At 31.0% G+C, this 16587-nt stretch overlaps 1 protein-coding gene across 9 annotated transcripts in view; it reads left to right on the plus strand.

Moving 5' to 3' along the window:
- Nucleotides 1-16587, plus strand: part of LOC145295824 (serine/threonine-protein phosphatase 2A regulatory subunit B'' subunit beta-like) — a 455722-nt gene that overhangs the window by 391863 nt on the left and 47272 nt on the right. For all 9 annotated transcript variants that reach the window (XM_080141514.1, XM_080141516.1, XM_080141513.1 and 6 more), the window contains one exon: nucleotides 9795-9892. In XM_080141514.1, the coding sequence (XP_079997640.1) occupies nucleotides 9795-9892 (98 nt within the window). The remainder of the gene's footprint in view (nucleotides 1-9794; nucleotides 9893-16587) is intronic.

The raw sequence follows: 16587 nt of genomic DNA on the forward strand, positions 1-16587 counted from the left end.
TTGCAATATCAGCCACGATTCTTAAAATGGTATGAAAGTCATTTCTGTATATTTATTAAAGCAAAAGGAACATTAAGAGAACATTTATCCCAAAGATTAGCATCTTTCAGAATATCACAACAGCTGATGGAAGCTTATCCATTTCTTTGTGTATTTTATTCATTCAGGAATTTGTGTTTGTAACGTTTGTATATGTACACTTCATCTGGGCAATTTTGTTTAATGCTCCAGCAATAGTCAGCCATCATACTTTTGTACCAGCACCATTCATAGCATTTTTCCATGATCTTTAGGTCTTGGTAGAATCTTTCTCCTTGTTCTGTCACTCACAGCCCTTTGGTTGTCAGGGAACTGATCAAGGTGGCTGTTCAAAAAATGAATCTTGATGCTCATGTTGCACCCAAGATCACAAAAACTGAGAGGGATTCAAAAGTTCACTGTAGTTCTTCATCTTATTGTTTCCAAGGAAATTCTGAATGCCACAAAGGATAATCATACTGCCCTTTCTGAGGTGATCATCTTAGCAACAAACTGATCATCATTAATTAGGGTTTGAATCTGTGGGTCATCAAACACACCTGCTCTGATCTTCTCCAATGATAACCCTGGTAAATCTGTGATGATGTGTTAGAAACATTCACTTTTCATTTCCAATACCTTGTCATCATCAAACCTAATTTGATGTTGTAAAGAGGAAAGATGATCTTATCTCTGGTTACAATTGGGTTTTGTATGATATTCGGCATGCCTACTTCAAGGGTGTCATGAATAGGTCAGTCTTTCTGGACTCAATGTCTGTCTCATGCTCGTCTCTTCCCCATACAAAGGAAACATGGAAACTTGGTGAAAGCTTTTTGTTGTCCATGAAGAAAGTTGTCCATCTTTAAGTCTACACAAACAATCTAATTGTGCTCATGATACTTTAATAAGCCCATGACCATTCTCATGTCATCATAATCTTCCTGCAAATACACTAAGTGACCGACAGGTACTGCTCTATAAACATTGCAATTATGTAAAAGAACACACTTTAGACTGCATCTTGAACTGTCTTAAAAGAGTCTCCATTCAACAGGACTATAGTAAGATACACCCAGGTTGTCAACTCTGTAAACAAACTGTTGCTTGAAAAGAAGGTCACAAAAAGCTGTTCATGCTTTCTAAAATATGATACTTTAACAGTGATCAACAAGATTGCTGCCTTATAATCTTGATGCCAAAATCGCTGCTTCTTTCTTTGAAAGACTTAAATTCAGTACTAAATCATTCAGTTCAGTCTGGGGAAGAGGCTTGGAGATGGGGAAAGGTTCAGTATATGAAGAACAGCCCTGATTTTCTGACAATTCACTGTTACAACTGTCTTGCTTGCTTGTATCATATCCAATGTCTTTCTCGTCCAATGAAGGCTTTTCAAAACTGGAAGAGGAACTTCAAAGTGAATAGCTGAGGGAATGTTCAGATACGTAATCTCTAGATGTGTAAGCCATGTTTAGTTTCAGAACAGTTTCTAATGGTTCGTTGTTCTACACAAGTCCTGGGAGGTGACTGGTTTGCAGTAGACAGTTCTCAAGTTGGAATCCACAGAGTAAAAGATTTTTCCCATATTGACACGAAGAAGAAAAACATATGCGACATTGCTACAGAAAGGTTTAATATTTATGGAGCAATTCTGGTTTCTGATTTGTTGGTAGCAGGAGGTGAATTAATTTGATTCGTCAGTTCCTAGCAGCATCGTTTATGAATAGAATCTCCCGACTGTGCGAGATCATACCCCATTATAGTAAAAAATATTGTAACATAATCTTACGTCAGTTTTTTCCCAACATCTGATGTGTTTGCCACACAGAAATAACAGTCAGTTACATGCTTGGTGAGTTAACACCAAATCATTGGAACATGAAAAGGCAGATCTTTACATTTTACTTTGGTTCAGTCTCAAAGCATTTCCTCACAATTGTGGTACACAACATGAGGAGCCCATTGCTTTTCTTCATCACAAGATGAACTTTAAAATATCTAATGCAGCTCGGTTGAACAAGTAGTAGTTTCTTGTCAACCAAGTAAAACAAACTCCCAACACAAATTCATTTGTTAGAAAAATATAAAATTATTTTATTTCTTGCTTTGTGTGCGTGTGTCAATCGGTAGATGGAGGGAGGAGCAGGATAAGGTGGATTTAGTAGTGACACGTAATTGCTATCGCTCTTTTGATTGACTCTCTTTTCTTCTGCCTTGCTTGTTTATATCGACCTGTTCTCTCACAGGTGTTTACACCCTGACAGTTGTGAGATCAACTACTAGACCTTTTCACCCCCAGTGATGTCAGTTTTGGTAGATTTACCCTATCACTCGGTACCTATAGCCTCAAACCACCCTGCGTGTGTGTGTGTGTGTGTGTACAGTCTCAACACGTGACAAATGTGCCTTGTAGTCATGCTTGATGAACCAGGATATGTTACTTCTCTGATGATTGAGTGTGTAGCATTCACATATGTAGCAGAAGGCATCAGGTTTTTTTCTGCGATGATGTCTCATTCTGGAAGCCATGTTTAAACTGAAACAGAAGAAGAACTATCAAAATATTAGAAACTATGTATGGGTGTTAAAAAGTTTATACATTGCTTACACAAGATCACATATATGTATAATTTCATTAACCTCAATTTGCATGCAAACACGACCTTATAAAGATAAAATAATTTCAGATTTGAAATCGGCACCTTAAGCTGCTTCAGAATCAGTTAAAATATCCATGCAACTCAAAGTTACTGAAAAAGTAATTCCCTGTCTAATCAAAAATAGCATTTTTAAACATAGTTTCAGTTTGATATGCATGCATGACTTGTGAAAATCGTGATGCGAAAAGTGACCCCCCCCCACAAGAAATGGTCCAGTTGACCACCATAGAATAATTCTTTTTTCTAATTTTCATATATTATGCATCTGAGGCATCGCTCTTACAGATGGTACCAGTTTTGACTCGGTCTGATGCAGCTGACAAAAGATTTTGGTGGACATACGAACACATAAACACACACACAAACCGACGTTTCAGATTTATATAATAGACTGGCAGGAGTACTTAGCATTGCCTGTGTGAAGAGGGGTGGTATACTAAGGATATTGAGCAACCTCAGTTCCCTAAAAAAACAAAGTAAATGAACTTTCGTTTCAATCAAAATAGTAGTGAATGCCTGTGTGACCGCAAAAAAAAGAAAAAAATTAGCCATAGTAGGCAGGCTCAAACCTGTAACACAAAAGAGAAAAAGGAGGTGAAAAAAGCTAATGTGTTAGTTGTTACAGCCACAATGACTTTATGACGTCACGATCCTTTGAAATAAGGTTTTTTAAACACATTCAGATTGCTAGGCGTATGACTTGCAAAATTTGTGACGCAAATAGTGACCCCTCCTTGCAAAAAAACAACCCAGTTCACTCAGAATTAATCTTTTTGGCCAAGTTTTACATATTTTTTATCTGAGAGATTGATCTTTCTAACGATACCAATTTTGTCACAGTTCTATGCGTCTGTCAAAAGTTTTTGGTGGCATGCAAACACACATATAGACTAACACACAATTTCCTTTTTATATGATAGAAGGTAATAGAAGAAGATAACTAGGAATATTGTTTAGATGTACACCCACTGAGAACAGGTATCTATTTTTTTTTTTAAGTCCATCCAACATTTAAACTACATAACTTGAAATGTGTCTACTTGTTTTGGGGAGATATTTCTGTAGTTGAGGCAAGATTTTTTTATAGGCCGCATGACCTTCCTGACATCACTCTAGTGCAGTGATAGGGACAAATGTTTTTAGGGTGGCATCATCTCGAGGCGATTACCTACCAAGGCTAAAAAGCATCAGCATTTCACTTACCCTCATTATGTAATAAATATATATACGATGTTAATTGAAATAAAAGTAGATTCAAAAATGTTTTTACATATTGAGTTTTCAGATAAGTGAATTTAGATTCCATGAACCAGAATTACCTGTTGAGCAAATTTTAACAATCGGATAGTTAGCCTGATTGTGTTCATCTTTCTTTATAACTCTAAATCAAGCCAATACAGGAAAAATTGTCAAAGGGAAATAACTCCTCAAATACTAAGAACAACAGAGTGATCTCCCTTTCACCATTTTATTTTTGTTGTCCTCGGATCATAAATTGGACCGTCACACGCAATGAACAGTGTATTCCATGGTTCAAAAAATAGTTATGTTAAAAATATAAGAATTCCCGAGTTCAACGCTGAAGACATCCACGGTAGAGCAGCCATAAAATTGTGATAATTATAAGCAAAGTTACAGAAATCAATTCCATGGTTGTAAATTATCTAGAAATAGCATTATGATAACTTTGATCATCCTATGACTTGTTATGTGAAGAATTCTTCATTTAAAGATTTTAGGAATTAATTGACTGGATTGGTTATTCTATTGAAAATGCTTTTTATTTTTTGCAAAACAGTTTCTTATATATTATTACTAGCCTGGATGCTTTAGAGGTATGTGTTAAGCAAAAAAAAAAAAAAAAAAAAGAAAAATAAAGTAGTAGTAGGCAGGCAGGCTCGAACCTGTGACGAAGGCGGAAAAGAAAGTGAAAGAAGATCTGATGTTTTAACGCTACTCCATGATGCGACTGGAAGTCTAAAGCGTTCAAATTTATCATAGTCAATCAAAACAAAAGATGACTTGCAGAAATGGCATTGCTTTTAAACTTCCCATGAAAGCAAATTAGACACAAGGTCGTTTTTAATGTGAGAGAAAAACCAGTTCCCCTAAAAAAGGGTTACTCTGGCAGTATCATTATTTTGATACTGCCAGAGTAATTGTCTCGGTATGAAGAGTTTCCCCTACATTGACCAAGGACTAATTACAGAACAGATACTACCCAGCCTGAAGGCCAAGCATTTGCGTTTGAATAGATTTGCTTTATTTATACGAAAAAGACAAACAAACGCTGGAGATGACGGCACGGTGGGAATTTTTTTTAACTCACTCAAAAAAAGGAAAGAAAGGATATCCATTTGTTAAGGAGAGATAAGTATGCAAAAACTTCTTGCGGAATCTTACTGACGTGAGAATCCTGATGCTTAAAACCTTTCATGGATGTATACAAACGCTCGTGCCCACTTTTCTCTTTATATAATAGATTTATTTATTTTTATTTTTTTTTTGGTCCAAATGCGATAGAGAACCAACAAATCATTAACCTTTAAAACATTAATTTTTAGGCGTATTCAGATCTCACAAAAATTGAACGTGCTGTTTCACAAACAAATATTATGACTAGTGAAAACAATAGGGGATATATTGAATAGTAAAGGTCTTAATATAAAAACTACTTGTCGGTAACACTTTTAACATTTGTTCAAAACAGACTTGAATACCAACTAAAAATCAACTTTTTAAAGGTAAGTCGTTGGTACTCTATCGTATTTTGACCCCTTTTTTTTTTTTATATATTTTCAAATTTATGCTAACCAGTGATGCATTTTTTTATTAATGAGAATTAACAAATTGAACAAATAAAATTGATATCCATGGATTAAGTATTTTTCGTTATAAATTCCTTGTTTGAATTTGAAGAACCAATAAATATTATAATTCATTCACTCTTATTTCTATCATTTATTTTTACTATTTCTTTCATTGTTCTATCCTGTAGAACCAATTGTTTTTTTTTTTGTTTTTTTTACATTTTTTGGAAGGAAATTTGAATTTATGCAAGATAGGGGAGATATTTTTTTTTACAATAAAATAATACATGAAAACAATATTTAATGTTTTAGTGTACAATGAAAACAATAACGCAGAAATATTTTGGAGGGGTAAGGGAGCATAGTTTTTTATTCATCCAATTTAGTGAATAAAAATGATGTAACCTTTCTTTTTAAGCAGTGAATGAAGCTAAAAATGTTAGATTGGTTGGAGGGGAAGCATATATATATATAAGAAGCATAAATGAAAACTGTAAACCAAAATTTGTATGTAAAATTTGAATATGTGAATATCTCCAATAAATAAAGACGGTAAATATATCCTTATTCCACAGAGTTTCAAAGAATGCAAATTTCTTCTTTTCAGAGGAAAGAAGTCAGTTAGCAAATTATATAAATAGCAGAGCGAAAAATTTGCTGGTTTTACCATTTTATGAAACTGAATTGTATGATGGTCATAGAATGCAAACTAATGTTTGTCAAAATGAATAAAGAAATTGGCGAAAAGAGGAGAAAATCAAAAAACAAACCAGAATGGGTAATTCCAAGGTGTAATATAGTATCTCGTAGATATCAAGAAGCAAAGAAAGTATATATTTGTTTTTGGAGTTTCAAACAGTCTCAATAGACAATGGTGAAATTTGGTGATAATTCAAACCTAGAGAATCAGTTTAATTTCTAAGTTTGTCAAGTCTGAGTGTCTTTTCGCAAAAATAAGGGCTTTATTTAAAAAAATAGGAGAAACTGATTGGTAGTAGTTGCTTATGTCGAATGTAATAAAGTTAAGACCTCTTTTTTCTTTAAGGTTAGTAAACCAATTAATGACTGAGTCAGAGTTTTGCCAAAGCGATAATTTAACTTTTTCCATTAGGTGTGGCATAATTCTATCTAGGCTTCTTTTACTTACTGCACGAATGTCACAGCTAGATTAGAGCCAAATTAACTGAATAGCAGGGTTGTCTTACAAATTGGGTTTGTGGTTCTTGGGAGTAAATCTTGTAAGAGGTTTTTTGCATCAGCGTTAATTTTATCTAAAGTATTGGGGGGGGCGGTATAATCTTACTATTATAATTTTATTGTAAATACTACCTTCTTAGCTAAAGTATTGGGAGGTACAACTGTGTAAGATTTATTAAGCTTCTCATACACAAGCTTTTATAAGCAGGGTAATCACATTTGTAGTAATTTTTTGTCTTATCAGCTTACACAAATATATGGGACCTGTTTTTCACTTTATGCGCAAAGTCGTTAAGTTTTCTTGTGGCTGGATTGAGAGGGTACCTTTCCTTTTTAAATTTGATCCTCTTAACCAGATCTGCTATAGAGATAGGAGATTTGAAATTGCTCGTAGAATTTAGATCATGATGATGTGCCTTCCATCTTACGTTTTTCAGGAAAGAGTTTAAGGCTTGGACAAATTTATTGATAGAGTGGGAATTTTTTTTGTTTGAGATAAATATAAACATTAATACTTATATTGGACTGAAGTTTACATTTGCCTTTGTCTAGTAAACTTCTATTCACTGCATGATAGCAAAGAGAAGTAATTCACTTTTTAGAAGCACAAAGAAAATGAAATTCAAAACATGAGGTTAGAAAGAACCACCACGTGCGCATTTTTTTTTTAAATAAACAAATATTCATTTAAAATTTTCGGCTTATAACAAAGCCTTCATCAGGAATGCTTTTTTTTTTTTTAAAACAATACATTTTTTTCTTTTTTTTTTCTGAAACTCAGCACAAGTCATAAATTTGTTAAAAAATATTTTCTACAGAAATAGACAGTTGGTTGCACTTATCCATTTACTGCTAACTGGCAGGAAATGATTGTTAATTTTCTGTTAAATTTATAAAGGGAAATTATCTTCCACTCTAAAATTTTAAATATTTCATTTTTTTCTTTACATTAGAATTCAATGGAAGGGGGTGTCAAATGGTTGGTATACTTTTACTGACCTTAGTTATTTCTGATTCTATGATTCCTACTTCTAAACTCTAACGGAAAGAGTAGACACTTTCCATTTTTAATTCTGTGTCAATTGACAGTTTTTCTTTTGAATAAATAGGTACTATGCTCTGATCCTAGAAGGAATCCTGATATTTTCCTTTTGCAGCAATCATTTCTATAATCATGAAAATAAAAGATTGAATTTATTTCCTTACAAGCTGTAATATTCTCACTTCATTATTTCAATAATAAACTAATAATACATCATAATAATATATAATAATAATATATGATAATAATGATAATCATAATAATAATGATAACAACCAAATACAGTGAAGAAATGATTAAGAATAAATTGGATCAATTCACAAAGTCATTCTTGAAAATTTATCAGATGAAATCCTTCTTATCTAATCTTTTGAGTTACTGGCAATTATAATTGTAAAAGCGTTTTAATTAATTATTAAGGAATATTCAAATAAGGTAAATAAATAGAAATTATTAACAATAATAATATAAATATTATGAATAAAAAATTATGACAAAATCATAATAATAAATATAAAATAATGATAAAAATATTAAATATAAAATAATAATAATGATAAAATATAAAAATAATAATGATACAAATATAAAATATAAAAATAATAATGATACAAATATAAAATATAAAAATAATAATGATACAAATATTAAATATAAAATAATAATAATGATAAAAATATTAAATATAAAATATTAATGATAAAAATATAAAATAAATTAATAATAATGATAAAAATATTAAATATAAAAAAATAATGATGATAGAAATATTAAATATTAAAATAATAATGATGATAAAAATATTAAATATAAAAATAATAATGATGATAAAATATTAAATATAAAAATAATAATGATGATAAAAATATTAAATATAAAAATAATAATGATGATAAAATATTAAATATAAAAATAATAATAATGATAAAAATATTAAATATAAAAATAATAATAATGATAAAGATATTAAATATAAAAATAATGATAAAAATATTAAATATAAAAATAATAATGATAAAAATATTAAATATAAAAATAATAATGATAAAAATATTAAATATGAAAATAATAATGATAAAAATATTAAATATAAAAATAATAATGATAAAAATATTAAATATAAAAAATAATAATGATAAAAATATAGAATAAATAATAATGATAAAAATATTAAATATAAAAATAATGACTTTAAAAATATTAATGATGATAAAATATAAAATAATCATGAAAAAAAAAATTAAATATAAAAATAATAATGATGATAAAATATTAAATGTAAAAATAATGATTATAAAAATATTAATGATGATAAAAATATTAAATATAAAAACAATAATGATGATTAAAATATTAAATATAAAAATAATAATGATAAAAATATTAAATATAAAAATAATAATAATGATAAAAATATTAAATATAAAATAATAATGATGATAAAAATATTAAATATAAAATAATGATGATAAAATAATATTAAATATAAAATAATGATAAAAATATTAAATAAAAAAATAATAATGACCATAAAATATTAAATATTAAAATAATGATTATAAAAATATTAAATATGAAAATAAGAATGATAAAAATATTAAATATAAAAATAATGATGATAAAAAATTATTAAATATAAAAATATTAGATATAAAAATAATGATAATAAATAACAATAATAATATTAAATATAAGATAATAATGATGATAAAAATATTGAATATAAAATAATGATGGTAAAATGATATTAAATATAAAATGATGATGGTAAAATGATATTAAATATAAAATAATGATGGTAAAATGATATTAAATATAAAATGATGATGGTAAAATAATATTAAATATAAAATAATGATGATAAATAATAAAATAAAAATCATAAATATAAATGCTAAAAATAAATAAAAACAATAAAAGTAAAAGCTGATTAACATAAAACAATAAATAAAAAAATAAACTTAAAAATAAATAAAAAAATATTTAATTTAAAAATCATTAAAAACAGTTTGAATGTCTTTAATGCATATGTAATATTTTTTTATTATTTTTTTTCCTCCCCAAAAGGACCCTGAGACAGATGGGCCTGAATTGTCAGACTGGGAGAAATTTGCCGCCGAAGAATATGAAAATTTACTCGCTGAAGTGGGAGTCAGTGAAGACTTGTAAGTTGGCAAGATTTATTCAAGTTTAAATATTTATTTTTGCTCATTGTTTAAAAATGTAGCAGTTGTTTATTCCCTGTGATGAAATTTCTCACATTGGTTGTATGCTGGGTACCCTTCAATTGTCAGGTATGTATGCTATTAAATTCTCATGGTCAGATGTGACATTGTTCTCTGGATGCATCTTTTCTTTTCATCTATTGCTGGACCCTCACTTACAAAAGACAACTTAAGCAATTTTATCTTTAACTAAATGTCTGTAATTTCTTAATGTTCCTCGTTTTGTAAGCATAGCCACAATGCTGCCTGTAGACATGCATTGAATTCAAAACATGTAATTTGTCCAAACTCGATGCAGCAGTAGTAATAGTATTAATACAGCTTTATTTTCATATGTAAATAAGAAGCAGATGACAACTGATTGTTGTTTTGGCTTTTTATTTGAATCCACTTTGTTATTCAATCTATACATATTGCAATCAATTCGATATATGAGCAAAGGAAACACTTCTAATTGGTTTTGAAAGAATGTGTGGTCATCGAACCTCAAATCTTAACCTTTAATCCTAAATTGCAAAGAAGAGACCATATGACACTCTTTTTTTTATGCAAATCACTCCATACATGACAAAGAAAAAAAATACTACTTTAAGGTTAATAAGTGTGAAATGAATAGATTTCAACAAGAATTATTCAACAAGAATTCACTCAAGGTTCAGTATTCTATTCAGACAAATAGAAAATTCACACTAATTTTAAATCAACTTAATTTTCTGTAAATCATCATAAGCAAAAGTTTTGTTGACCCCAACATCAGAAAACACAACAGAATTCAAAGATCATGGCTCGACACAAATATTCATATATCTAAAAAAATAATAATAATAGTGTAGATTAATTTATTACGGACAATTATCCTCATCTTAGTTGTTGTTTCAAAATGCTTCGGCCAACTATTCCTCTGGCCTTCGTCAGGTGGTAACCACGACAGGGTACGGACCTGACCATGGAAAATCAGATAATGAATAAACGTGGATTTATAAAACAAAAAAATCCAACCTTGATCGCCTTTCAGGGCCCGTGGTGCAGTGGATAGAGACGTTGAATCTCTACGGTTCCAGGTGAGAATTGTCTGAAGATAGCAGTTTCAATCCTACCCAAAGCCGGCCAGAGGCTTACTTGGCCAAAACGTAGTGATACGACAACAACTATGGGTGGCAGTAATTGCTGAGAATGCAGTTAGGAGATTCAGAGTTCCTATCACGTCGTGATTACCACTTGATGAAGGCCAGAGGAATAGTTGGCCGAAACATTGTGAAACAACAACTAAGAAAGATGAGAATAATAGTCTGCAATAAATGAATAATACTCATCTCAATAATGAATTCCAATTAAATAATATAAATAGTGCAGGTATCGAGCAAAAGCAGCATCAATTTTTGTTTCAAAGTTAATTTAATTACAAAAAATGAAAATTATCAGCCAAAATTTGTAGGAAAAAATGTGTAAAAACAATAGAGTAAAACTCTACAAATGTTTATGTTTTATTTTCCAAATAAAATCGATTTTACTTCAAAGAAGTTCATTAGTAAAAAGAAAAAGGTGTATTTTGCTTTTGATTTGGAGAAAGCATTTGCCATAGTGCTGAGAGATGTTGTCTGGTGGGTATTGTCACGGCCACCGAGATATAGAAGGCTGAACTGAAAAATGCCTGCAGGCAATGTAGGTAAGATTTGTCAAACTGTCACTGTTGATACTATATGACGGCATTTTTAAAAAGAGCATTAAAATATGTTAAAAAAGAAAAGAAAGGAACCCAATTCGATTAACAATGAAACTGAACTTTATTCAATATAAAATATTAATATTATCTATGTAAAATTACGTAATTTTAAAGCAATATACAATCTAATACTGAAAAAACTGAATTATGAATTTACGGAACAAATAATTAAAGAAACATAAAGCACAAACAATTCTTGGCCTTCAGGACAAGATCACAGTGTAGTATCTGTTCTGATGCTGCAATTCGCCTTTTTTGTCCTCAGTCATTGGAGGAGAAATTCTTTATGACTGAGACAATTTTTTTTCTATCCAGAGTGCCCCTTATTAGGGAGCTGGATTTTTCCCCACAAGATTATATGTTGAAATATTTAAATAACTATTACTTTTAATACAGAAGTTATATTTAAAGTTTTGGTTTTCTGTTCTTCTATGTCCATTTTTCCCCATGTTTTCATCAAAATGTGTAGCATATTTTCATCAATAACATGGTTAGGAATCCTATACTCCACCATAGTCTTTATTTTCATATCAGTACAGAATATATGAATATGAAAATGAAGTTCACATAACTAAAATAATGTAAAAGACAATCATACCATGATGTGAACATTGGTTAAAAACTAAGAAAATATAGTAAACATTTACAATATTAAATCAGGGTGGTGGTGAATTTGAGAGGGGGACTTTATTATTATTTCACTCACTAGGAGTTGTCTCACAGGCCATCATCAGTGATCGCTCACTGGCAGTAACCTGTGGTATTCACTGGAGACCGAGTGACAGCAAGTCTCCCCAGATTTTCAGTGTTTGCCACCTCTTGACCACTTGTGCAGGTAATTACACGTTATCGCAACAGCCGTTTGCCATTGATTTCTCGTTGGCATCGGCCATTGGTATTTCCTGTGGTTTAGGTGACAAAATACCTCTCCAAGGCACCAGATTTGAACTGCACACTTCCAGTGGAGATTTGGCTAGTACTCTCCCACCTCGGACTTTCCATTCTCCCTGACCCTTCACAACTAGTTGGTATGGCACCAGTCGATGTCATGTACAGTTTTTTTTTTTTTTTTTTTTGGCACTTCACGGGGAACGTGGACTCTGCATGAATGAGTTTTAATTTAATGGCTGCTCTCTGAGGTTTTCTTTCACTTTCTTTGTATATATCTCATACACTTTTTTGTAATCGAGCGTGTATTTATTTTATTTTTTAATTTTTTTATTTCTTTAATTAAATTTGATTCATACTTTTATTTCGTGCTTATTTTTTAATTTTTATTCATTTTTATTATATTTTCTACACTAAATATTTTTTTTTGTTACATTTATTTTTTCATACATATTCAAATAATGCTTTTGCCCCCCCCTTTTTTTTTGCCTCAAATAGTACCTTCAAAAAAGTTTTTTGTGATTAAATAAACTAATGAAAACCTTTTACTCATGTGCTTTTTAGAGAACAGCCATTAAATTAAAACCCTTTTACGCAGGGGCCACGTCCCTGTGAAGTACCGTTTTTTTATTATTGTTGTTGTTGTTATATAAAAAAAAATAATAATGGTGCCTGTGCAGTGTACACACCATGTTATATTTTAGATAGGATTTTCAAGTTCAATTAAATTTTAATGGTATCTTTTTTTTCCATAAAATTGTTAGTTGAAAGTGCAGAATAGTTAGAAAGACCTATCCCCATTAAGAATGGCTTTCTAAATAATAACATTATTTCAGCACAGTGCATACAAGGCACAAATACCGAACAATATTTATTTATAAGAAAAACACAAGAAAATATGTTAACTAAAATTTAATGTACTCTTTATTTTTAGTTCATATCAAAACTTTACTGATTAGTTATGGATTTTTAAGGTGAATTTGTGTTCGTATGTCTCGAGAGAGAATAGAGAATTTCCTATTTCATTTCCCATTTCAGTCATATAAATTATTTACAGATGAAATGTTATAAAATAAGCAAACAAAAACTTTGTCTTAAATTAAAGTTTTAAATATATTTCAAAGAAATAAATTACGCCCGGTGCTAAAATATTGAATTCATCGATCGTTTTAGTAAAAAAAAAAGAAAAAAACTGTTGTGAAAAATGCTTCTAACTTTAAAATATTTGGAAATACTCAATGAAAATTTTTATTATTAAAAGAACAGACTGAAAAATATTCTCATATAAAAATTGTTTGTTTTGTAGTTAAAAAAAAAAAAAAAAAATTCGACTTTCTTCGATAGACATAAAAGTTAAAAACAAATTCACTTACTGTTATATTTTGTTAGATTAAAATCATCCCAATGTGCAATTATAATAATTGAAATTATATAATTATCTAAATGGAGAATTGTTTTTTCTCTTTAGGAAAAGAAAATACATGCACTATCTTCATAAAATTACCACAGTCATTCTCTAAGGCAATGAAAAATATTTTTAAGCCTATTAACGTGGCCACATGATTGAACACAGGAAACTTTACGCACCCTTTACCTACATGTTGATCTGCTAATGACGTCATGCTGTCATGTTCACTGGCCCCCCTCTCTCGGTAGCAGTAGTTAATGGAAGTTGTTTAAGCAAGGTACAAAAATGCTCAGTTAGAATTTACAGATAGACTCTTCCTTTGGTAGACAATGATAATACACTGCTGAGCACATTTAGAGACATTTTTTATGTTAAAGTGTAATTGCACCCAGGTTTTGTACTGAGTGTGTTGTTGAGAAGAGATGCTGACTTGTACTAACCTGTGAAACAATGGAGCAATGTTCTTGTCAAGTTCAAAATTTGGAGGAATACTATGGAATGTAAAAGCCTCAAAATTAATGCCACAAAACTGTTGATTAGCAGTGTGTGAAAATCTTCTGAAAAAGGAAAATTCCCAAGCTCATTTTGTGGTAAGGAAGTCTGGTATAACTCTATTTTCTGTGATAGTTGTAAGTACTGGACACATAAGTGCATGGGAATTACTGGTAGGTTGTGAGAGAACAACCAGTTTGTGTGCAACAAGGGTAAGACAACGAGGACGAATGCAAACTTAGATTTGGAGAAAAAAATATGTGTGGATGGCAAAGTTATTTTGTTACTTTGGTGATACCCTAAGTTGGAGCAAGTGCAAAAATTATGATTGGGTGGAGTAAATTCAGCAGTGTGTTATCACTGTTTACCAAAGGAAGAGTCTATCAGACATGATGTATGGCAGTAAAACCAGTGAAGGTTGAGGACATTCGTTACATAAAAAATTAGCCAACAATAAGTGTTAGCTGGATAGATTTCAAACCCATAAGACAACAATTATTCCCCCTTTGTTAGAAACATCATTCATGAAATGCTTGGACAAAATAACGGAAGCGACAAGTTAGAAGGCTGACAAAAATAAACCAAATGTTGACGTTCTACTCTTTTGTTGCACAAACACTTAAAGAACGGAAGTTGGTGAGAGATATGATTTATTTCATTTTTATTAACAATCTAAATCTGCTTTGATAGGGTATAGCTTGATGATCTCCTCATGAGAATTAAATCATATGGTATTACTGGACAAATACTTAACATAATCAAATCCTTCTATCTCTATATATAAAAGCGAAAATGTATGTATGTATGTTTGTGTGTCTGCTAAAAACTTTTGACCGACTGAACAAAAATTCACAAACTTGGTATCATATTAAAGCCCCACCCTCCGGACGACAAATATCGAAAAATTAGCCCAAAAGGACCATCAGAAGTGCGTCAACTGATCGATTTTCTGCAGGGGGGGGGCAAAAAGTAACATTTTAATGTTAAACATTACATATTTTTAAATCGATTTATAACTGCCTCAAAAAATATGGGCGCCAACTCTTCTACATAAAGTATACACGGGGCCATTTATTTTGGGTCAACTTGTATTTAAAACCTGCTAGGTTATGTCACGTGATCTTGACGTCAGCAAGCTCTAATGGCAGTCTGAATTTAAAAAAACATGTTATCGGTAGAAAAAAATTTAACCCTTACACAAGCTAAACTATGAACTTCTACGCTATGGCAACGTTACCAAAGTTATTAGCACATTCAGAATAGTTAGATACGGTAGTTAAACGAAAAATAACAAGCCAAAAATGTCAAGTAAAAAAAAAAATATGCTTACAAAAAATATTAACGATCGAAGTTTTTACAAAAAAAAAACAGCCAGACGCCATTTTCTTTTTTAGTAACAGTAAGGAAGATGAAGTGAGACAGAGAGAGAGAGACGCAAACAAAGAGAGAGAGACGCAAACAAAGAGAGAGAGATAGAAAGAAAAATGTTAACTTTTTCACACCGAAATCGACAATTTTCGAAAGGGGGGGGGGTCCACAACGCATGCGTCAGATGACGTCGTGACCTGATTTACTTTAAATAGTTGAAAAACCGAACAAATTTTATATACGGTGCTTTAGATCAGGTAGTTAAGGCCTTGGTTCATTATCTAAACGGTTTTTTTTTTTTTTTTTTTTTTTTTTTTAATTACATTTTCACCCCAAACAAGGCAAATTGCCACTTTGGTGTAGGGAGCTACTATACGGGGCAACAACTACTGGGGTACTATGTAGGGATTTGGGCAGCAAGGTGTCGGTTCACGTTACACTTGAACTTCTGCACGTCAGTACTGTTGGGGAAGCAGGGACCTGGAATGGAATTCCAGAGTCTTGCGGTTCTGGGGAAGAAACTATTGGAGTAAAAAGATCTTTTACATCTAGGGACCTCTACAGTGTGGGGGTGGGATCTAGTAGCCTGTCGGGTTTGTCGAGGGTGCTCGCGTCGTGGGGGCACAAGTGATTGCAGTTCATCAGAGCATTCACCACTAAAATACTTGTAGAACAGGCAGAGGGATGCAACATTTCGTCGATGGGACAGAGGCTGAAGCTTAGATGCCAGTTCAGGGCCTATCAGATTTGCGACTC

This window comes from Euprymna scolopes, chromosome 16, assembly GCF_053919585.1.
Source record: "Euprymna scolopes isolate OS-2025 chromosome 16, ASM5391958v1, whole genome shotgun sequence".
NCBI classification, from domain to species: Eukaryota; Metazoa; Mollusca; class Cephalopoda; order Sepiida; family Sepiolidae; genus Euprymna; species Euprymna scolopes.